Raw genomic sequence first — 24497 nt, 5'->3', positions numbered from 1 at the left:
GGCTCTTCTTTGCGGTGCGTGGGCTTCTCTCTAGTGGTGGCGAGCGGACGCCAGGGTGCGTGGGCTCTGTAGTTTGCAGCACACAGGCTTAGTTGCCCTGTGGCATGTGGGATCTTAGTTCCCCGACCAGGGATCAAACCCACGTCCCCTGCCTTGGAAGGCGGATTCTTTCCTACTGGACCACCAGGGAAGTCCCTGGGCAGGCATTTTTTTCTGCTGTGAGCTTGGATTAGAATTCTGGGCCTCATTGGGGTGACCTCTGTTGCCTAGGGCTGGCCTCAGAGAAGAGGTAGGCTTGACAGCACATAAGGAAGAGGTAGAGATGTATTAAGGACAGAAAATTGAGAAGAAGGGCAGGGTGGAGAAAAGGGGAAAAAAGCGACAATTTGTACATTTTAGCCATTTATTAGCATAAGGCATAAAATTTTGTGGATTTTTTTTTGTATTTATGGTACAAAAAGTTGCTGGCAAGTGTCATGAAAAGTAATGTTTTTATTTGAGAATCAACCAAAAGCTTGCCACTATATTCTTCTGAATCTAGTGTCTATAATGTTATTCCCAGCAATCTTTCCAGTTAAGAAGCTATGGTTTTCAGGAAGCCTAGCACCTATGGATCATAATGTAATTCCTGTGATGAGTATGATAGCAAAATGGAAAGATCTCTTTCAAATTAGATTCTCTTGGAAATTGGAATGTGTCAAATACAGTAAAGCAATTTTTGGGGTTAAAGATATATTTGCAAGTTTGTACAAGTTAGAAGATACAGGAAGGATATAAAGTTTTCCTTTAGCTAGAAAGTTTGATTTGAATGATTTAGGTATAAAGGTCAGACCTTAATGAACCCTCTTCCAGGAGTAATGCATGAAAATTCATTTCCTCATGTTCCTAAGGCAAGCTATTTCTCTGAACACAAGTTGTTTCAATGTTTTTAACTTATGTTCCAAAACCCTTCTCCCCCATTTCTTTACCAGTGACTTGAGAATGTGAAGCAGTCTTGTTGTGTTTTCCAGAGTTGGAAAATTTTAAGACTGTAAGAATAGCCCACTGAGCTATTAAGATTATGTCTTAGTTTGTTGATGCTGATCATGGCCCACACTAAAAGAAGAAAGAATGAGGTATCAACAGGGAGAGAATAGGGGTGGTGTAGAAAGAATGATGCACCCTAAACTTGGAGACCCAGATTCTAGTCCAGTTCTCCTGGACTAGACATTCAGCAAGTATGATCTTTCTTTATGGATACAATTAAGAGTTTGGGCTTGACAACCCATAAAGGGGTTATTAATTCTAATAGCCTATTATGAGATAAGAAATCTGAGTTGTTCTAGAAAATATGAATCTGCTTCCAAATTCTCCTCTAAGCTCTGGTTCTGAGTTCTTGCCTTTATATTCACTTCTTTCGAATTAAGTTATTGAGGAATTCAGTTAACAATGCAAATGTGATATCTGGGAGGGGTATAAACATTCATTATTCAAATAGTATTTATTGGGGCCAACTATGCATCAGGCATTCTACTAAGCAATGGGCTCATAACTTGGAAAAAGACAGTCCCTGTGTGCCTTTTAAAAATTTATAGGTCAGTGGGAGGATACAGAGAAATACACAGGAAATTCCAACAGCGTGATAAGAGCCATAACCAGGGATTTTTAGGGAGCATTCATAGACAGGCCCTGAAGAAAATGGAGACTATCAAGGAAGGCTTCCTGGTGACTGTGATATCTCAAGGGAGACTTAAAGGATGGGTAGGACTAAGTCAGATGAAAAAAATAGGAGGAAGTTTCCAGGTAAGGTGAATTGAAAATATGAATATTTAGATTCAGACAGAGTCCACAGAGTGTGAGGAACTTGAAAATAATTCAATATGGCAGGAGCACAGTACCTGTGGGAGAGAACGCTGGAGAAATGAGAATAATAATTCAAGTCCTTTTGCCCTTGAGAGAGACTACACTTCCCATAGTATGGAGAATGGATAGGGGAAGAAAAAGGCTGGAGGCACATCTTGGGAGAGAAGATATCAGCCTGAAAATAATAATGATGATGAAAAAAGGGAGTAGACTAAAAAGAGATCAAGGAGACAAAAGTAAAAATGATTTGTGAGAGATCAAACATAAGGAGTGAGAAAGAGGGTCGAGGCTGAAGGCTGGGTTTTTTTTTGGCTTGCACAATTACACGAACAGCAGTGCCATTTGCTGAGATAAACAGAGGGAGGAATAGGTCTGGGGAAGAAAAGATAAGTTAATTTTGAACAAGTTGAGCTTCGAATGGCGAGCGCATAGTAGGTACTCAGGAAGTATTTACTGAATGAATGAACATGTAAGTAAAAATGTCTAAGAGGTATCTGGAAATGGCTCCTAGTCAGCAGAGAGCTCTTGGTTGGAGATTTCTATTTTTAAGTCTTCAATCTACAGATGAAACTTAGAACCCTGGGAGTGGTTGAGATCATCCAGAGGGAGAAGTATAGAGGGGACAAGAGGGCCTAGGGGCTGAACCTAGAGGAATACCAACATCTGTGGGCAGACAGAGGCAGAGATGCTATTGGACGAGGCTGAGTAGGAGGGGCCATTAAAGTAGGACTACATACTAAAGCCCTAGAAGTAAGCTCTCTGAGGGCAGAGACATTTGTTCTTTATGTTTGGGTGGCTGCTGTGGACTTAACTGTGTCTTCCCTGAATTCATATGTTGAAGCCCTAACCTCCAATGTGACTGTATCTGGAAATAGGATCTTCAGGAAGTAATGAAGCTTAAATGAGTTCATGGGTGGAGCCCTAATCCAACAGGACTGTGGCCTTATGAGAAGAGAGCGCTCTCCCCACCATAGAAGGACACAGGGAGAAGGCCAGAAAGTGAGTCCTCAGTAGAACTTGACCAAACTGGCACCCTGATCTTGGATTTCTGGCCACCAGACCTGTGCAAAAATTAATTTCTGTTGTTTAAGCCACCCAGTCTATGGTCTTTTGTTATGGCAGCCTGAGCTAACTAAGACAAGGCCCAGCACTTAGACATGGCCCTGGTAAACAGTAGGTAATCAATATTTTTTGAGTGAATTGAATACATGAGTTATTCTTTGGCATGTTCATAAATATATCACTCTCTTGAGACCGTAGGATTATAACTGAGGGGGTTGGGAGAAGGGGGGAGCACTGGTAAGCATGGCTAGCCTAGGGTGCTGGGTGCTGAGGGAGCCAGTTATCCAGATGAGTGTGGTAACAAAATAGGAAGAAAGACCCAAAAAGGCTCAAAATGTACAAATCTCCTTTTTTTGTTTTACCATTTGAATAAGGCTGGTTCTGAAATTGGGCCAGGTTCCTTGTTGATTACCAGGTGTGTGTGCATGTGTGTGTGTGTGTGTGTACAAAGGCCCTCCTTAACAGTAGAGAGTACTATTTGAATAAGCTTGAATTTAGGCACAATCTGGATATTGCTCTCCACAGAGAAATAATACCCTAAGCTGGCAATGAGATTCCTCAAGTAAACAGCAGATAAAGGGAGAGAGTGGGACACGGGGTAATAATAATTGGAATAATTGGAATTCTTTTACCACTCATGGTACTTATAGAGAAAGCACTTTCTAAACTGTCTTATGCCACATGCTATATAGTTAAATTACATAAACAATTCTCTAAAAAATGTAATGTGAAAGTTAATTCTATTAAGCTGAATTAAATTAAATCTGAATCACATATTGATTCACAATAAAGAGTAGCCATTCTGCCTGGCAACCGAAAATCCAAACTATCTCCCTCAGGTTCTGGGTAGGAAGACAGGAAATGGCATCTGAGGTGCTGAGTTTCATTAGAATAAGGATTTTGGGTTTGATTCTTGGCTTAAAAATCATTACAATTTTAAAATTTTAGTTTTTGGAGTGGCTGTTTAAGAACATGCTAGAGAATCCGGATTTCATTTGCTCCTCATTGACTCATATCTTTGCAGGCTTCTGTAGCATTTGATCATGTAAAGCCTGTTATAGAAAAAGGTCCATGAATAGCGTGTTAGCAAAATTCTGTGGCCTTGAGGGAGCTGGTCCCAGAGAGAGGGGTCTGACTGAGAGGAGAGCTCTGTACCTTGCTGACCTCTGTACCCTGACAATGCTGCATGCCCAGCACTGGACTGTTATGCTATTGGTTGGAAATGCGGTATATTATGTTCTCCAATATGTAAGAGGTCATGGTCCACATTTTGGGCCAGGAGGCAAAATAGATCTATGATGATAGAAATCAGAACAGTGGTTGCCTGTAGGGGTTAGGTGCTGTCTAAAACAAGGCATGAAGGGAACTTTCTTGAGTGGGGGAAATACTCAATGATTTCATTAAGATGGTCATCACATGGGCATATCCAAACTTGTCAAACTGTACATAAGATATGTGCATTTCACTGCATAAAAATTTTAATTCATAAGACAAAAATCAAAGGTCAGTTGAAAAAAACTCTACAAGCTAATCAAAAGCCCTTAAAATAAATAGTATGAAACATTTTTTTAAAGGCAGAAATTTAAAAGGAAATTATTTTTCTTCTACTTTAGAGAAAAATAGATGGTGTCAAATAAATGTGCAATGAAAACTCCCAAACAGAGCATTTATGATCAAAATAATAATCAATTTGAACAGGGCTGGAGCTCCATGTCTCAGATTGAAGGAACCATTTCTAGGAGTGTAAGCTATTTTGGAAATATTTCCACATTTATTTTCTTTCGTGTTTCTGTTGGAGGAATCATGTTTTTGTAAATGTAAAAAGCTTTTAATGGAGCTAGAGAAGAAACTTTGTTTGGTCACAGTATTATCTGGTTACGAACTGAAAATTCAGAGCTCTCTCGTGAATCATGCTGCCAAGAATTGCAGGCTTAATGCTCAAGACTGTATGCATTTGAATTGTGACTTTATGGCCTCAGTCAGTATGAGGATACCAAGATAATTGTCTAGCAAAAAGTTTGAAAGTGGGAGAACGTTACTTGGAAAGTTAGCTTTTAGAGATGGGTTACCCAGATAGATATAATATTATTTTATCCTTTTAAGTATGTGGATGAATAAATTAGCCTATATTTGATGATCTCATATGGCCAGGCACAGGGCTAGGCACTCAGAAAATACCCAAATAACTCTTTGCAGACCCTGTCCTCAAGGAACTTCTGAGCAGGATGAAGGGATAAAAGTATATATAAATAATGAGTTCAAGAATGAATGTAATATTGGGTTGGCTCAACGATTCATTTGGGTTTTTCTGTAAGCTGTTACGGAAAAACCCGAACGAACTTTTTGGGCAACCCAATACATGCATGAGAATTCAAAGGAGAGGTATTCAAAGGAGAGGAAATTACTTTTGAATAAGAAATAAAGGCATTTTCGATGGGACAGCATTTGCCGGGGGGGGGGGGGGGCTTTCAAAAAGGCTTTCCGCTGACAAGCCAGCAGAGTGGGGTTTGTAGGCAGAGAGAATGGCATCGGGAAAGCTTTGAGTGCTTGGAGTGTCAAGTTGTTTTTTTTTTCTTTTGGCTGAAGCATTGGCTACACATCACGGGGAGGTACACTAGACAGGATATTATGGGAAGAGGGGAAGGCCTGAACGTCGGAGGAAGCTATGATCTGGGTGAAGAGTAGAGCCGGGTCATGAGAAGATGGATCTCAAAGCTGTAAAAACCAAGGAAATAAAAGGCGGCAGGATCTAGGAAGAAGTGAGGGGGAGGGAAGAGGCAGGTGTCCCTACGCGACTCTTACAACAGGTAAGGTAATGAGGGGCTGCAGGAGGGCCATAGGGATGTCAGGGAAAGGGAGAAATCGCAAAGCTAGAAGAGTCAGGAGTGTGGAAGGCAGGGGAAAGACCGCCCTCAAAGAAGACTGTGAGACTTTAATCTGGGCGACTGGAGGGGTAGGGATGCTTTTCACAGACTTGGGGGTTGAGAGGAACCCCATGTCTGGAGGAGAGAGAATGATGACCCATAGTTTGAAGAAGCCAGCAATGCCCAGGAGACTGCTGGAAAAGTGGGTCTGGAGATGCACTCAGGGGTGGAGCTAGAGAAACAGACTTGACCCTAGTTCACCTGCGAGTGCCAGGAAGTCACAGAGCGGGGGAGTGTGAGCCTATGCATCCAGCATGGAGAAGAGGAGGGAGGGAAGAGGAGGGAGCCGGGAGCAGGACTGAGAGGCTGTTTGCCAGAAGCACTAGAAGAAAATTGGCAAGGTGCGGTGTCCTTTCCCACCCACTCTCATGAAGCATGGGAGACGGCTCTTACCAGGAACAGGAAGGAGAATGCTGGAAAGAAAGTGTGCAGGAAAACGGCCTTGATTGGACATCTTGAATTAACTTTGATGGTTAGCTTCAGAATAAGCAAAGTCTATGAAGAGATAATGAGGTTTCTTATCCTTCCCACGTTCAAGGAGAATATTTGCAAAGTCCCGGTCCTCCATCCTCCACTCCTTTCTGTCTTCTTGTTTCCTCTCCTTCCTCCCCCCATTCCTTCCTTCCCTTCCCTTCCCTCTCCTCCCTTCCTTGCACATTCCTGTTTTATTTTGGACTGGCCTAGTGCATGGGTGGCCATGGCTGACCTAAAGGAGGAATTAGGATTCACCACCATCAACAACAAAGGGTTCTGTGCTCCAGTATGGCAATATTTTGGGTCTTTCAAAGCACAAAATATATATTAGCATTATGACATCATGGACATTTTTGCAACTTAAAAAAAAAAGTAACTTTTTACTTCTTTCTTTGTACTGGTCTCAAGAGTCGCTCATAAATCTCTTGGTAACTGCATAGAGTCCCAGGCCAGAGACTGGCCACTCCTGGCATTGTGATTAGAGTCATTTAATACCCAAGGCAGTGACTAATGTCTGTCAACAAAGGCTCCACTAGGTGTCACATGTCCTGAGACACTGGGTGAGGGCCCCTAGGAGCCCCTTCTTATTGTGTGTTAGCACCATGGTCAAGAGAAAAGTTGAGAACCTGGTGGATCCATGTGGGCACCATTGAGAAACGAGAGACCCTTTCCCCATGATCAATGCCTCTATAACCAGAAAGCCTAAAATCGGTTCAACAAAGGTACCCACCTTTGTCTTATCTTCCTACTCTGGGCCCTTAGTAATATATCTTTTCATGTTTACAGAAAGCAGTCAGCTGAGCTATTCATGGAAAGGTTTGTGGGTTTGGTTAACGAGGTGGAGGAATATTATGTTTCAGTTGGAAACACATCCCTAGAATGCCAAAACATTTATTCCAAAGTCTGGTTTCCTGGTGCAATCAGAGGCAAGGCAACAGTGTGTCTGTTCAGAGACTGGGGGCTGGGGGCCAGCAAGGCATCGGATCCAAGTGTATCCCAGAAGGCTTTTATTGTTAAATTATATTCTTCAGGAAAAACCGCCCGTGTCACATTTTGTAAACTTGATATCTACGCACTTTTGACTGGCATCCTGTTTTAGCGTAAGCCTATGATTTACAGCAAGCCTGTTTTCCCTCTTGCCTAGGATGGCAGCAGAAAACATGGGGCACTTCCTAGGCTCGAAGTATAAGGAGCAAAAAAGGGCTGGAGTTTTGCTTCTCCCCAATTATGCTGACTTGAGTGTGCCACCTTTCTCCCCATGAGCAGACAGCAAGCTTCTCCTCACTCCCCACGGCCATTCATCCATCTCTGTGCAGCAGCCCAGTTGCTGTGCCTGCCGGGAGGGGCTGCCAAGTGCCCTGCCTACTGGCTGCTTCCCGATTCCCTGCCATTCCACATACAAACACATCCCCACACGCCCTGCCTTGCTCACACACGGAGCCACAGGCACATGTGAGCACATTCTTTCCTTCATTCTCAGTCTCAGCTCTTGACTTCTACAAGCCCATGGAACATTTCTGGAAAGACGCTCTTGATCCAGCAGGGTAGGATTGTTTTGATTTCTCTTTGTAGCTTTAGCATTTTGAGAAAGCAACTTACCTTTCTGGCCAGTGTCTGTATCCTAGCAGGGAGATGAGGATTTGCTGTTTTCCATGGGTTTATGTGCGCATCTCCTTCTGCTTTCAGGACTTGTAAGGTTCTTTGTGTAATTTACATATAATTCGGCAGGTTCATATTTTTAAGAGCCCTCTGAAGTGCTTTTGCATGGGTTTAAAAAAGACATTTGAAAATTGAAAGTGTGATTTACCGACACGAAGTCATCTGTAAAAAAATTGCTTTGGAAAGTAATGGTTGCTGGCCATAAAGAGAAATATCTGTGATTCACCTAATGTGTTTTTTAACCCTTTCTTTGCTTACAATCTATAGTTACTGTTGCTGAGCTCAATTTTGGCTTCATAGTAAATCAGCTGCATCTGCATATTACCCCCAAATGGTCTGTCTGTTCTTGTAAGAATTAGGTAAAATGTGTGCTTATTAGTATAAAGATATCCCAAAATATTACTATCAGTAACAGCATCCTTGTCATTTATATATGACACAAATATTTTGTCAGGTATTCTGTCAGGTGTTTGGTATAGCAGTTAAAGCAAAGTATCTGATGGTCATACCAGAGTTCATTAGGCTGGGGCAAAGGAAGTTTATTAAAAAGTATAAACTGTCCAAGATTATAGGTGCACAATATATTTACCATATCTTTTAAATATATACTTATATATACAATTATATACTATATAGTATATATTATTATATATTATGTTATATATATATATATAATGTACTTGAGCATGTTTAGTTTTTAATTCAGTACAAAACTTTTTTCTATTTCTCTTTCAATCTGGATATTTGATTCTGCATATCCTAGTCCAAGTGAACCAAGAAGGTCCAATCATAGGATGAAAGAACAGAAATGTATCATTGCCTTTTCAAATTTGTTGGTTAGACCAACAGTGTAACCTAATTGCCAAAGATTTGATTAATGACCTGAGGTTATTTTTTTTTATGGTAAGGTCACGTTTCATATTCAGTTTTCTGAACTTTTGGTTGCATAATCAGTGGAAGGCATGAAGACCCATGTCCGCCTAACGGAAGTTTTTTGTAAATCGTCATTCACATTAGAATTCCTATTGGGAGCGAGTACAGTACTGTGGTCCAGCACAAACAGACGAGTCGGGCTGGGAGAATCTCAGAAGGTCGTGGCTGGAGGGGAACACTTTGGGAGAATTTTGAAGATGAGGAAAACTGAGGTCGGGCAGCACTCTCCTGCTGCAAAGCGCGGCTCTTCCTATATGTACACCTTGAATCTCCACCCCTTTCTCCCCAGATGCCTCCCATCAGTCCCGGCAGCTGCTAAATATAGCTGTCTGCATATGCAGCCGCATACCCCACTCTATCTGCCGTATCTCGGTTACAGAGTGGTCCTCCCCAGGGTCATTCTATGTACACACTACATATTTCCAGCCAACGAGGAGCGTGAATCAAACAGTAAGAGAGACAAACAGAGATAGATTGGAGCCTGGCACGGGGCACATAAGGTAGCACGTTAGAGAAAGCCGGCCCCTGGATTAGTCTTCCGAGTTTGTTTTAAACCCCGTCTTCTCTGGGCCACCTTTAGGAGATCCCTCGGCTCCCCCGCCCTCCTGCAGTGAAATTCAGCCTCTATCCAGCAGCGACAAGTAAAGTAAAGTTCAGGGAAGCTGCTCCTTGGGATCGCTCCAAAACGAGCTGCGCCTGGAGTGATGTTTAAGCCAACGTCAGGGCAAGGCAACAGCCCCTGGCCGGCTTCCAGCACCTCTGTAATGCATACGAGCTCGGGAGACCGGTACTTAAAGTTGGAGACCCGAGCCCGGGAGTTGGCGGAGCGCGCTCGCGCCGGGCTGCACTTGCTCGCGTCCGGCCGGCCCGCTCCATCGGACGGGCCGGCTCCCGGGGCAGGGCCGGAGCTCGCGTCGCGGCGGGACATGCGCTGCGCCGCCTCTAACCGCGGGCTGTGCTCTTCTTCCAGGTGGCCGGTCGGCTGCTGAGCCCTCTGCCGCGGGGGGGAGACGGTTTGCGCCTAGCCCGCGGCCACTGACCATGACCATGACCCTGCACACCAAAGCGTCTGGCATGGCCCTGCTGCACCAGATCCAAGCCAACGAGCTGGAGCCCCTGAACCGCCCGCAGCTCAAGATCCCCCTGGAGCGGCCCCTGAGCGAGGTGTACGTGGACAGCAGCAAGCCCGCCGTGTACAACTACCCCGAGGGCGCCGCGTACGATTTCAACGCCGCGGCCGCCGCCTCCGCGCCCGTCTACGGCCAGTCGGGCCTCGCCTATGGCCCCGGGTCCGAGGCGGCTGCGTTCGGCGCCAGCGGCCTGGGGGGTTTCCCGCCGCTCAACAGCGTGTCTCCGAGCCCGCTGGTGCTCCTGCACCCGCCGCCGCAGCTCTCGCCCTTCCTGCATCCCCACGGCCAGCAGGTGCCCTATTACCTGGAGAACGAGCCGAGCGGCTATGCGGTGCGCGAGGCCGGCCCTCCCGCCTTCTACAGGTACCCGCGCCGCCCGCTGCGCCACGTCGGGGTGGCCGCCGCGCGCCCGGCGGCGGGAGGGAGCGGGGGGCGAGGGGCCGCGCCGCCGGGAGCTCGCGGGGCCCGCAGGCCGCGGGGCCGGGCGCCCAGCAACCCGGCCGCCGCCGGAACCGCGGACACGCGACCCGAGGGCTAGCGCGCGGCCCGGCCCAGGGTCACGCGGGGATCTCGCGTTCGAGAGTCAAGTTCCCTGGCCTGGCGGCTTAAAAAAAAAAAAAAAAAAAAAAGCAACATTCTGTTCTCCACGCTTCCCCCACCCCCGCCCCCAGTGTCTGCGTGAGATGCAGATCCGAAACCCCGTGTGCTTCCTAACTAAACAAATATTGGAAAACTGTGCAAAGCAGAGGTTATTAGTGTGTGTGTGTGTGTGTGTGTGGAACACCCCAGAGCAAATAAACACAAGGTGCTCTGAGTCCCTAGAAAATGTCCCGCTTTGGTATTTAAGGCTGAAGGTGTCTGGGGCTAGCGGAGCTCAGAATTTTATTTATTTATATTATTAGTATTATTTTACAATTTTGCTTTACTGTGCTTGCAAAATTTCCTTTCTCCTAGAATTTCGGGGTGGAAATATGAACGCTATGATGATGGTGATGATAATGATGGTGAAGGTGATCCCTTGGGAAGCGATTCCTAGCACCGCTTTCCTCGCCCTCCCCGTACCACCTTGGAGGGCTGTAGGATCGAATTGCGCTGCTCAGAGGAGCAATAGAATTCAATGGCTCTTAAGGAGTTTCTGATTTCTGAGTTACCCGGCTGAGTCCGTGTCAGAGCAGACAGAAGACTTCTGACAGCCAGAGATTTATAAGTGTCCTGTGGGTTTAACACATGCCACATCGAAGCTCGAGTGTTTTGAAATACTTTCCTGACAGCTAAGTTTCATTTCTGGCCTACCGGGGAGGAGAATGCCCCAGGACTGGGGAGCAGGGTTCTGTGCTTTTCCTTCAAGGGCGCAGAAGCAGTTGGTAGTTTGGGACACTTTTGTGACTTAAGAGGCAAATGTTTTGTGTCCTTATTTTTCCCAGTAGAGATTATACTTTCCTTCTCCCCTCTTTCTCCCATTTCCCTTTTGACAGCATCTCCCTTCTCTTCGTGATGGACTTGAGGAAGGCTTAGGCAGGTGGTCCGGGTGAATACCTGTGCCCTAGGTGCTGCTGGGAGGCCTCAGGGTACCCACGTGGCTGGGTGCTGAGTTAGGCACTGCCTGACTGTACACTGGTGCCTGGACTTGCCTTCCACTTTCACCCAGATCCTTCTGTATAGCAAGCTGTGGACTGATTTTCCATTCAGTGTTCTATATCCAGAGATATTTGTAGCAGGAGAAATAGGAGGAAGGTGCAGGGTGGCCCCAGAGGATTGTGAAGGCAGACTCTCGGGGTATCTGAACATACTCCACATCCTTCAGCCCCTCAAAGGACTTTAGAACATCCCACAGCCAAGCAGGTCCAGCCTGAGTTATTCCTCAGAAGACAAACAATGAACAAAACTTTAAAAAGTTGGCATCTATCACGTTAATTTAACTTGTTTTAATTCAGGGTTAAAATGGGAAACAAAAAAGAATTTATTCTGCCCACTTAAAAAAAAAAGTGTTAGAACAAAGTATAACGATTAAGTCTAACTCAAACCTTTTAAACTCCTTGTTGTGAAGGAAGGCACTGGTATGATGTGAATTCCATAACCTTACGGTAGACTCCAGAAACTATTTTCTTTTCCATTTAATTTTCAGTTCTTTTATTGCAAATTAATGCCACTGAATTTCAATGGGCACTAATGAGGCTGCTTCTCAGTGGATTATTTACTGCCTTGCTGATAATTACAAAGTGAGCATGGTCAAATAAAGAGGGGAATCACATTTTATTCAAAATTGTTCATCATCCCAGTGGCAAATAATATCGCTATAATATGCCCCATCTTAAACTTTTTGCATTAGATGATATTCAGATACTTTTAGAATAATAAAAAAATATGTGGAACTTAAAAAAATAAGGTAAAAAACTCATACACATGGGATTCTGTGTGGGAATTCAGTTTTAGAATAATTTTTTTCCTTTGTCGTTTATTTACCATAACATCCTTTCTTTTTTGTTTGAATTCTGCCTTTATTACCCAGGGAGGAAAAGAAGGCTCTGTGAAATAGAGTTATTTCAAATAGACAGATGTTACTTAATATTTTTCCCCGTCTCAGGTTTGCTGTTTGACTCTGCGTAAAAAGAACTGATCAGATTCTTTTAGGAACCTCTAATTTTCTTCAGTAGTTACGAAAAGTTTTGGGGGCCAAAAGCAATGTTTTCAAACTGCTTGTCGTGACCCAGAGGATCACCAAATTAGTTTAGTGAGTCTAGAACATTTTTTAAAGGAATAAAATAGAAAAGAATATAATAGAAAATAGCCGAGTGGGTAATATCTAATAAGGGAAGGTTTTGTTTCCTGAAAATTTGTTTTAATTATACATGCTTGTTTGTGCTGGCTGTGATTAAAAATGTATTTCTTACGTGGTTTGAGGTAAAGAAGTTTGAAAGCTACTGACCTAAAATGTTATGGTCAGTAGAAAACAAAAAGTTTAGTTAAGTGGCTGGTTGTTTTATCGACACAAACCAAAAAGCAGTTTTGATTGTCTTTATTTTATTTTTCTCTTACAAATTAGCTGGTGGCTTTGGGTCAGTTAGATTAAGCTTTATTACTTCTGGTTCTTAACTTTTCCATTTATAAAATCTACTGTGTGGATTGTCCACCTGAACGTCCCACAGGGATGTTCTGAGAATTTGTGCGAAGTTCACATCATTTAGCATTAAGATGCTATGGGTATTTTCTTATTTTGGCCACAATATGTAGCCTTATTTATGTATGAAGAAATGTAACAGATAAAACTGCCCTGGACATATAGTAATGGGGAAAGATTGTCACATGTACCAACAAATTGTTATTTAAAGGGAATAAATTTGTAAATAGGCAAGCTGTGACTCTGCAAAATATGTCTTACCTAAAATGTCATAAAATGTCATGATGAAGGCAAGTGGGAGTAATCTTATCCTGGGTTCCTTAGCAAGTTCAAATATCTTAGGGAGTTTGGATAAAACTGAAGATGAAAATTAATTATATCCACTATGTTTTAAAAAATTCACATGAGGTATTTAATACTCTGTGCTGATTTCAGTTTTATTACTCAATATTCTTAAAGGCTAAATATTGCCCACTTCTCCAAAAAACTTGACCAATATACAAACCTTTTGCATCAAAGCCAAAGCCCTAGTGATTTGTCTACTGCCTGTATGCATATATTTAGTGCCTAGTTTGTGCATTGGTGAACACTTAGAACTATTTCTCAACTTTGAGCAAGGCTCACTTCTAGGGAGAGATTTGAATGGTTAATTTTCAAATTTTCAGTAATTCTTTCTTTGTAGTTAGGTGATATCTCAGCACCCTTTTTTCCTGTTCTTACTTTTTTCAGTCATTTAAATTGTTACTGTTTACCTGACTCTTTGTGTTGGTCTAAGAATAGTTCAAGGAGCCACATATTGCCTCGGGAATGAGTATATTTTAGGTTGAAACGGAATCACATCTTCAAACCCCATTTCATTTTCACCTACTCTATGTGGCTTGTACGTGTTTTGTAGAAAGCCCCTGAAAGGTAATTGCCACTTATTCTAACCTTCTTTCTCACACTCCGTTAATTTGGATCTCTGGATTACTTTTGTGAATATATTTAAGATGTGACATTCATAATTTGGGAAGATTCAGGTTCAGCATTTTGGTTTCTTATTTTAAGGATGTAAAAGACAGGGGTAAGAAATTGACAATGACAAGAACAATAGATATCAGAAAAAACTATAAAAGATGTCAGACTTTCTGATCATGATAAGACATTAGTACTTTTGTCACGTGAGCTAGTATATGTGAAAGCAGTACATAAGCTGTACAAACAATCGCTATTTTATTATTTTATTCACATATTAATATTTGTTCTGGTGCTTTTGTAAGCTAAAAATAAAACTGCAGGGAAGAACTGATTTAAGTAGTCAGGAGTTTCACTGCAAATATAGATTGATGATAATATGAACTCATTTTCTGTGGAAGCCAAATTTAAATAAAATCTTTATTACCATCTGCAACATTTGTTTGCAGTCTGGGTTATCATAAAGAACATCTATCTTATCGATACATTTTTTTAAAAAGTCAACACCCCGATTATGTGATAATAGTTTTACGTAAGGAAATATATGAATTTTAATTCTATTTTTTCTAAAATGCATATTCAGCACAAAAATAATAAATCTAACTCCCCCCAGTGACTTCAGTATTATTTTTAATGTAACTTTAGAAGAACCCAGTAGAGAGGGCTAAGTGGGTTCCCTTCTTCTCTAGGACACATTGACTTGATAGAGGCAAATTACTCATTTGGTTTAATTCTAAGTCTCAGTTTGCTTATCGAAGAAAGGAAAACAGAGTGGCCACAACTGTTTAGAACCCAAATTCATACTCCAGGAAAAGATGCTATATCAATCCCCAAAATACAGCTGCTTGAACACAAACCAGCCAAAGTGAAAGTATAAAGGATTTCATGAAAGGAGGCAGTCCATCAAAATCATCCAGCCGTTTTATTTTATATTTTAAACTCTGCTGATGCATTGACAGATAACATCATTTTAAAAAACAGTGTGTCTGAGCTGTTCCCTACTCCATCCCTAAAACATACTCTCACAGCGTCCTCTGAAATCTGAGGACTTAAGTGGGCTGGAGGTGAAGGGAAACACCTTTATGATATTCTTGAGCTCATGAGAGAAGAAACCATGAATGCTGAGTTCTGCACCTTAGAGAATATTAGTAGGAATTATGGGGGAACATTTTGCATTAATCAACAACACTTTTAATTATATGTACATGTTTAAACCCTATTAAAAATATGAAGGCTAGAAAGGCAACTGTTTTGGTCCCAAATGACAAAATTTTATATGGTTTAACAAAGTGATAATTGAATAAGGAGTAGGACTGACTCTTGGAAGTATTATGGTGGTGTGACGGTGGAATCCACGATGATGGTGGCGGTGGCGGCAGAGAGAAGGAAGAGGAGGAGGGTGACGGTGACGACAATTATGATGCTAGCAGCAGGGAGGTGTCGAAGTCAGTTGGGGTAGTATTTCTGGATGCCTATTATGTAGCCTGGCGATATCTATCCAAACAGAAATGAAAAATTTTTAATGTACTTTACTCATTTTTGTGGAGTTATAGTTTACATATATAGTCAAAATTTTCAATAATAATACTATCAATAACATGAATACCATAAATCTATTAAGTACCTCCCATTGCTATACAGAAATTTAAAAAGAAAAGTCCAAACACACCTGGATTTTTTTCTTTGTTTCTCCCCTGAACTTTTTAGAGGAACACGTTGAGTTCTTAGTTTGTTCCCATAACATCTTCTCCTTTAATCAAGTGTGTCATCTTTCATGAGATAGTAGGTGACTTTGTCTTTTCATTTTCTACTTTCTGAAGCTCCGGTGAATTAGGCTTGGGAAAATTATAGTAGATCAATGAAAGTTAATAAAGTTAATTAAGAAGCGTTCAGGACTGGATATTTCCCAGTGAGCCCTCGATAAACTCAGCTAGGGTCCTTCTTTTTGAGGGTCCCCCCAAAGTTGTCACCTTCAAGATGGGCCAGTGACCTCTGAGGTTTCATATTCAGATTCTCACCTTCAGCTTGGAAGCTACAGAGCTGTCTGGCCCGAAGGCTCCCCCTCCGTGGTTGTGGTCCCATTTCCAGCCTGCATCCCTCGCCCTCATTCCTCCTGTTCCCAAACAGTGGCGAGTGCAGGGACCCAGCAGCCTTCGTGTGTGCATGCCAGGCACTACTTACTGGGCAGTTTTCTTGGCAACTCGATTCACAATTCACTTCTCTCACATAAAGACTTGGAATTTCTTTTAAGACCCTGAAAGTAAAAGAGAATTCTCTTTTAGTTTCCTGCAACTAAATAGTGTTAGAAATAGTAATTTTTGCATTGGCATCCTTTCTCTTTCCTCCTCTGATCTTTGTTTTGATAGTCTGTTCTCCTGTTTTCTTGTTTCTTTGCTTTATTTTCTACTGTTCTTCCCTTTAAACTCTTCTTGGCTTCTTTTCGGCTATCCAGCTTTCTTTTTTCTTTTCTCTTTTAGTCACTCCATCTGTGTAGTCCCACAGTTTTCCTCCCATCTTTTCTGGTTTATTTCTTTATTGACCTCTGTTGTCTGTTATTTTAATAAAATTTGGAACAGGGCTCATCAGAGTTCCTCCCTAGCCTGGGAAGGCCAGTGGTGTAAGAATATGCCTTAATAACCCATTCACTACATTAAAAGTGGCATTAAGTACAGTAAAAGTTTCAAAAACGATTTTTTCTTGTCTTTAAGGATAGATGCTTAACAAAAATTCTGGAAGAAAATTTCACTTAGTAAAATTGCTTTTGTAGCTCATTCATTCATTCATTCATTTGGCTACGTTGTTCCAAAGCGTGTAGCTCATCAAAGGCATAGATGAAATATCAATAACATGTGTGTTTGTATTCCTAGCAGTTAACATATCAGTGTTAGCACAGAGCAACCAGGAGTCTTACTGCATGAGTGGGTGAAATCCTAGGGCCACAGGCTTCTGCATGTCAGTTTGGTATGGAGGTGATAAAAAGTGCAGCCTTTGCTGTGGTCTCCCGGTGGCCTACTTTTCAGGAATCTAGATCCACGTGAACTTACACCATGCATTTAAGACCGACTGTAATTTCCCTCGTTGTCAGCAAAAACATTCCTCTTTAAACAGTCGTAGGTACATCCATGATTCATTTTACTTACTTTATGAAGGTATTTTAAGTGTTTTTTTTGAAGATTTTTTTTGATGTGGACCATTTTCAAAATCTTTATTGAATTTGTTGCAGTATTGCTTCTGTTATATGTTTTGGTTTTTTGGCCACGAGGCATGTAGGATCTTAGCTCCCCGACCAGGGATTGAAACTGCAGCCCCTGCATTGGAAGGCGAAGTCTTCTGGACCGCCAACGAAGTCCCTAGTTTGTTTTTTTTGTGTTGTTGTTGGTAAAACTTTCACTATACAACATTGTCAGAGACATAATTGATTTTAAGGTTGCTTTATGCTAACTTTGACTTCTGCTTTTTTTGGCAGGGGAGGGGGGAAGACATTTCTGCTGGATTATTTCAAGCACTTCAGAGAGAGAGAATGTGCATTCTAATTTGAGTACAGGATACAATTTAGTTACAGTGGGAAGATATTTTCTTTAGTTATCTGACAAAACTTGAGAGGCCTCCAGAAGCCTCTTGGATTTCTAATAGGAGGAATCCCTGAGCACTGGTCCAAGCAGAAAGCCTATCTTATATCACTGTATTTCTCTCAGCCCTTGGCAAAGTGCATGGCACACCAAGTCCCTAGAAGCATGATAGGCAGGAAACACCAGTTACCCTGATTCCCTCTGGTCTCTTGCAGGGAGAAAGGCCAGTCCGGAAGAGATGTTTAGATGGGATTGGAAGAATGTGGGGATTTTGCAAATACCCCTTTCTCAGGAATGAAAATGCAAAGGACTCCACTGGGCATTTCAAGTTCAGTGATTCCCAGTATTCACAGACTGCACTTTTATGAATTTGCATACTCGCTGACATTTTTGTAACCTTCCGATCAGTACTCATCACACTTTCTCAGTCATTCACAGTAGCACGGCCGTGCACGAAGTAGTGAAAAATTTGAGTCATCCAACATGCACGTTCCTAGCTGAGGTCAAATAAGGTGAGCTCTGCCTGCTTCTTTTAGCTCTCAGACTGTAAACAAGTGTGCTGTTTGAGGTCCATTTAGTGCCACTTTGTTTGTGTGTTTTTTGCATTTTTGCCCTTTTCATTAGTGATTTTGCTGTTTAAAAAGCATCGTGCTGAAGTGCTGTCTAGTGTTCCTAAGTACAAGAATGCTGTGATGTGCCTTATGGAGAAAATACGTGTCAGATAAACTTCATTCAGCATGAGTTATAGTGCTGTTGGCCATGATTTTAATGTCAACAAGTCAACAACATGTTAAATAAGATGTCTTTAAACAGAAACACACACACACACACATACACACACACACACACACACACACATGAAACAAGGCTGTATATTGCTTGGTTAAATGTTACAACCAGAGGCTCTCAGGAACTTAACCCTGTATTTCCCCTAGGAGTGATGGTATGGTATTCACCAATTCATTGTTTGTGGCTTCTACTGTGTACTTCACAGAACTTAACTTGCAAGTAATAAGAATTGATTGTATATAATAAAGTGACGAAAGCACAGGTTTGGGAGACCAGCAGCTTGTTTCTTGACCCTTGCCCAGTTGTAATCTCTGGCTCAGTGTGCCTCAGTTTACTCAATTGTAAAATGCCAATCAAAATAGGACCTATGTCTTTTGGTTGTTGGGAGGATTAAACGAGTTCCGAGACGTCAAGGGCTGAGAACACACCCAGCACGTAGCCAGCCACAATTTTTCATTACTTCTTTAGAAGGGAATTGGCAACTCTGCACTGAAGAAGGTGACTATGAGAGCTCTTTAAGAGTCTGGCATGTTTGTAACTTCTCTATATTTGTTTATTTTGCCTTCAAGGGATCAACTTTAATACCCTATTGTGATTAGAAGTTAAACTTTTCCAACCTAAAGGAAGCAGGAAGCTAGTATTTTTAGAAATGCTCAGTGTAGGCCAGATACTGTGCGAGCAAAACAAAACAAAGCAACTGTAAAAAACTCCAAATAAATAAAAAATAAATCAATCAATAAAAAAGAGGGAAAGGCATTAAGTATGCTGGACTGAAGCAACGCTAGAGAGGGAAGTAGTTGAAATTGACGGAAACAGTCTATGGAGAAGCCATGACGTACAAGGGCAAGGAGGGAATTTCTCTGTGATTCTGAAAGAGGGACACAGAGAGGGAAGAGGGATGGGAGCCAGCATTTATAGAGCGTCTGTAAAAGTGGATTTTCAACCTGGCTGCACGTTAGAATCAAGGAGGATTTCAGAATCACCCAGATGATTAAAAAACTACTGAGAGGGGCTTCCCTGGTGGTGCAGTGGTTGGGAGTCTGCCTGCCGATGCAGGGGATGCGGGTTCGTGCCCCGGTCCGGGAGGATCCCACATGCCGTGGAGTGGCTGGGCCCGTGGGCCATGGCCACTGAGCCTGCGCGTCCGGAGCCTGTGCTCCGCAATGGGAGAGGCCACGGCAGTGGGAGGCCCGCGTACCGTAAAAAAAAAAAAAAACCTACTGAGACCTGTGCCGTATCTCGACAGTTTGGATAACTGCCCTGGGGGTGAAGCGTGAATAAGCAATCAGTCCACTGATTCGAAGTCTCCCAGCACTTCCGTAAGTGTTATCACATTTAATCTTCCTATGCCCGTCTGTCACGGTGGCCCCAGGGTTTTGCTGTGTTCTGACCCCAGGAAGACTATTCATACCCAGGGCTGCCTGTTTTCCAAGTCTCCATTTAACTGAGTCTCTTGGGTTTCAGAAGCAGAGGGAAGGAGGAAAGAGTGCTGAGGAGAAAAATGACAGTAACGTTAATTTCTACTCCTCATCTTTCCAAAATAACGTATAAAGTAGGCGGTTGCATTGGATATTGACTAGATACAAAGAAGGCAAATGGAAGAGTATGAGGTTGCAGACTTTTGCCACAGGATATGAAGATGAAATTAGGAAACAACCAAAAACATGAATGCAAATACAGTTGACCCTTGAGCAACACAGGTTTGAGCTGCTTGGATCCACGCACAGGCGGATTGGTTTCAACATAAGTACTATAGTGCTACACGATATGCTGTTGGCTGAATCCACAGATGCAGAACTGGGGATACAGGAGGAACCACGGATATGGAGGCGGGCTATAAGATATACCAGGAATATTTTTAATTAAAGTACAGTTGATTTACGGCATTATGCTCATTTCAGGTGTATATACTCGGATTTTTGATTGGGCTGAGGGTTGGTGCCCATAATCCCCGTGTTTGTTCAAGAGTCAACTGTACACACCTATGCCGATTAGCGGGCATGATTTGGGTTTTTGGTAAAGGTTTAGATAATTGGAGGTTATTGAAATCCTTGAACCTTCCTCTCCAACAGGGTTCTCTTCTCTTTAGTTCTTCCGATCGTTGCCACACACCAGACTCTAGCCTTCTTGATACAGCCTCTAAATATCAGTACAATTGTTTGATTGAAGTGAGCATGGGGCTCCTCTGATGTCCACACGATGTTCTAGGCCCTACACCATGAGGCGCTATCAACCCACGGGCCCAGGGCTCTCTGGTTCTTTGTGTTTTGTGTCTGATGCTCAGAGTTGTGATTGATAAAACCAAAGTTGCTTTTCCATAACGAGCCCAACCCTCATCTAAGGAGTCTGTGTTTAACATTAGAAAATGGCTAGCAAAGGTGTTAGGTGACTGGTAGGCATATTCACAAGTTGTAGCGTTTCTATGTTGAGCAACTGTAGTTCACAGAAATGCGGTACCAGGCATCTTCTTGCAGGTCTCAAAAACACAGAAAGAAGCTCCTTCTCAAATGCCTTTCGTGTCCTCCTCTCTTTTCTCTGCACACAGCCAATTGTCTATTATTGCTGTAATAGTTCCTTACTGATTTTGAGCTTTCAAACTCTAATTTTCCAGTTTACCTGAGCTTACTACCCAAAGTAGACATTGGATTGGGTCCTTCCTCTCTTTCAAAGCCTTCAGTGGCTTTTCACCATCACAGAACAGATGCATATCCTATAGTGCCATGTTCAAAGCCCTTGTAATTTGACTCCAACTCATCGTCTCCTGTCACTCTTGTTCAAAACCAAATTTAAGGGGCTTCCCTGGTGGCGCAGTGGTTAAGAGTCCGCCTGCCGATGAAGGAGACATGGGTTCGAGCCCTGGTCCGGGAAGATCCCACATGCCATGGAGCAACTGAGCCCGTGCGCCACAACTGCTGAGCCTGTGCTCTGGGGCCCACGAACCACAACTACTGAAGTGCATGTGCCTAGAGCCTGTGTTCCACAACAAGAGAAGCCACCACGATGAGAAGCCCACGCACTGCAGCGAAGAGTAGCCCCTGCTTTCTGCAACTAGAGAAAGCCTGCGTGCAACAACAAAGACCCAACACAGCGAAAAATAAATAAAATAAATTAAAAAAACCCAAAAACCAAAAAAACCAAATTTAAACGGTCACATTCCCACTTCCATTCTTCAGTCATCTCCATCTCTCACATAATATACCTTTCTTTCTTCTTGTCCCATCTATGTTAGGCTGAGTCTACCCAAAACTCAAAGTTCAGTTCAAATGCCACCTCCACCAGATGGGTTATCCACCTGGCATTCTTTCAGTGTTCATTGTGCACATAGAGCACCTTTTTGGGTACCTCTATTATGGAAATCACCATAGAATGCCTTTCATTATGGTTGTGAATAGATTTTTCTCCCCCATCTATTTAATTGTTACCAATTATTAATAACATTAATGTTCATTCATATATTAACTCATTATTAATGAAATGATTGTTTCATTAATTTTATAGATTAATTTAGAGTAATTGTCTACAGTTTATTAATTAATGTGTATATTCACTCAGTAAGCTTTATCAAATGTCAATCATATAATGACTTCTGTGGTAGCTACAAAGATTGGACACCTTATCTGTCATTAAGTTGCTCATAGTTAAGTGAGGGAGCTGACAAGTGTATAGACAATTGAAAACCAGTGGAATAAGAATGGTGATAGAGGAGGGACCCACTAGAGGCACTGAGGAGGGGCACTTAACCAGACAGAGGGCTCCCATCTACTGAGGAACAGATCCAGAAAGGTTTGATGGAGGTAGGATTTAGGCAGTCAGAGAAGAGTGGGTGAGGCTGTGAAGAGATGCTGAGTCTGATTTCCTGGTCCTCCCTAGAGTTCCAGCCCAGTTCCTTGGACAGAATGAATGCCTAATAATTTATAGAGCCAAATTGTTGAATTAACCGAAAAGAGTAAATTGTTACAAATAGGACAAATAACTTTAATAATAGCAGTGGCTAGTATTTTTTGACCATAGTGCAGTAGGCACCTTGCTGAAAGCCTTAAATGGATGATCTTGTTGAATCCTTACACCAACCATAAGAGGCTGATACTGTTATTATTCCCATTTTATGGGCAAAGAAACTAAGAGAGGGCAAGTGACTTGCCCAAGCTCACACAGCCAGTAATGGAGAAATAGGGAATCTAAATTTAGAAGGTGAACTCTGGAGCTCAAGTTTTAACCTACTATATCATGCACAAAAATTGACAGGATGTCTTCTGTCACTGATTTATTTACTTGGCAGTTGGTTTAATTCCTTGTAATATCTTTATATTTAGTTGTGACAATACTTTCATCTTAGACTACATCCCAAGACTGCTTCTTTTAGTTTTACGGGAAATGACTATTTTTATGCTGCTTGCTAAAATCATGTTTAAACATTTTTCCATTTAGTAAGGGAACGTTTTCCCTTCTGATACCAGGAGGAGCCATTAAATAAAATCTTACAAAGACTTCCTGATAGCCACCTTATGCATTTCTCTGCATGTGAAACCCACCCAAGAATTTAAAATCTGGATTTATACTATTATAATTAATAATTAATATACTACTAATAATATAATATTATTATAATAATATATTATAACATATATATAAAATAATATATATAATAAATTATAATATAATATACTAATAATTAATATAATTATATTAATATATTATATTAATATATACATAATATATATATTAATAATTATAGTATTCATTTGGTCCAAACCTCTTTTTACACAAATAAAGCCATAAAATCAGAGTATTTTAAATCTAGGCGGGACCTTAGGCCTGATGGATTCCCACCTCTTTATTTTCTAATTGAAGCAACTGAAGTCTTGAGAGGGGAAGTGACTTCCCCAGAGTTCCCCAGCTGGTGTGGGCCGAGCCAGAGCTGGAACCTATGTCTGTCTCCAGCCCACCACGTCCTACTTAGCAGATGGAGGTGTGACCAGCCTCTGTTCACTGAGGATGTCGGGGCCGTGCCCTGCGTGCTGTAGTTCTAGCATGTAGGGTAGAAGCTCAAGCAACGTGGAATGAAGGAACGCCTGACGCTGATCACTACAAAACTACAGCGATGGCTCAAGTGAATGCACCAGCCATGCCTGTCTAGACAGGCCATGAATTCAACTGTTGTTTGGCCCCATGAGAATGTTTAACATTGGTTTAACACTTCAGTTTTAAGAATCGGGGAGACTTATTTCCTATACTTAACGTTTAGATCATTTCCTCTCAGTTCTAATAACTATACAGTCAGCCCTCTGTATCCAAGGGTTCTGACTCCGAGGACTCAATCAACTGCCCACGGAAAATATTGGGGGAAATAATTCCAGAAATTTCCCAGAAACATAACTTGAATTTGCTGTGCACAGGCAACTGTTTACTAGCATTTACATCGTATTCACAACTGTTTATGTTGTATTAGGTACTGCAAATAATCTAGAGACGATTTAATGTATGTGGGAGGATGTGCATAGGTTATATGCAAATACTATGCCATTTCATATAAGGGACTTGAGCATCCATGGATTTTAGGATTCTAGGCGGGAGTGGGGGGTGGGGGGTGTCCTGAAATCAATCCCCTTCGGATACCAAGGGATGACTCTATCTTGTTACTTTGTGTTTGAAGATTTCCTTTCTTGTTTTTCTTTTTTTTCCTCTTGGGCTTAAAGGTTAAGAATTACCTGACTGGATTTCTCTAGAGACTTATACTGATTCCTTTTAGATTTCTAAAGCAGTTGGATGCTATTTTTATTCCATAATTACCAATGTGAAAATGGAACTTGCATTATTTCATAATAGATATTTCACCTTAGTATTGGCAAAATTAAAAAATAATTCAGTCTGTGCTTGATCCAGCAGCCTCGTTACAATAGGCATTTTTTTTAATAACAAGGGCCCATGTTGAAAATCATGTGTCTTCTTTTGGACTAATCACTAAACCCAGTGTTGGCTATATACTGTTTACTATTAAATTTTTCCCCTTGTAGTTTAATACTGTTCCAGGAAATGAAATGTA

The 24497-nt window shown here is 41.9% G+C and overlaps 1 protein-coding gene across 3 annotated transcripts in view; it reads left to right on the top strand.

Moving 5' to 3' along the window:
- The first annotated feature begins 9935 nt into the window (after positions 1-9935).
- Positions 9936-24497, top strand: part of ESR1 (estrogen receptor 1) — a 263410-nt gene continuing 248848 nt past the window's right edge. For 2 of the 3 annotated variants that reach the window (XM_060114314.1, XM_060114313.1), the window contains exon 1: positions 9936-10387. In XM_060114314.1, the coding sequence (XP_059970297.1) occupies positions 9936-10387 (452 nt within the window). The remainder of the gene's footprint in view (positions 10388-24497) is intronic. The other variant, XM_060114315.1, reaches the window with a different exon arrangement.

Source organism: Mesoplodon densirostris, chromosome 12 (genome assembly GCF_025265405.1).
Source record: "Mesoplodon densirostris isolate mMesDen1 chromosome 12, mMesDen1 primary haplotype, whole genome shotgun sequence".
NCBI classification, from domain to species: domain Eukaryota; kingdom Metazoa; phylum Chordata; class Mammalia; order Artiodactyla; family Ziphiidae; genus Mesoplodon; species Mesoplodon densirostris.
This window is presented reverse-complemented; position numbering and strand designations above follow the sequence as displayed.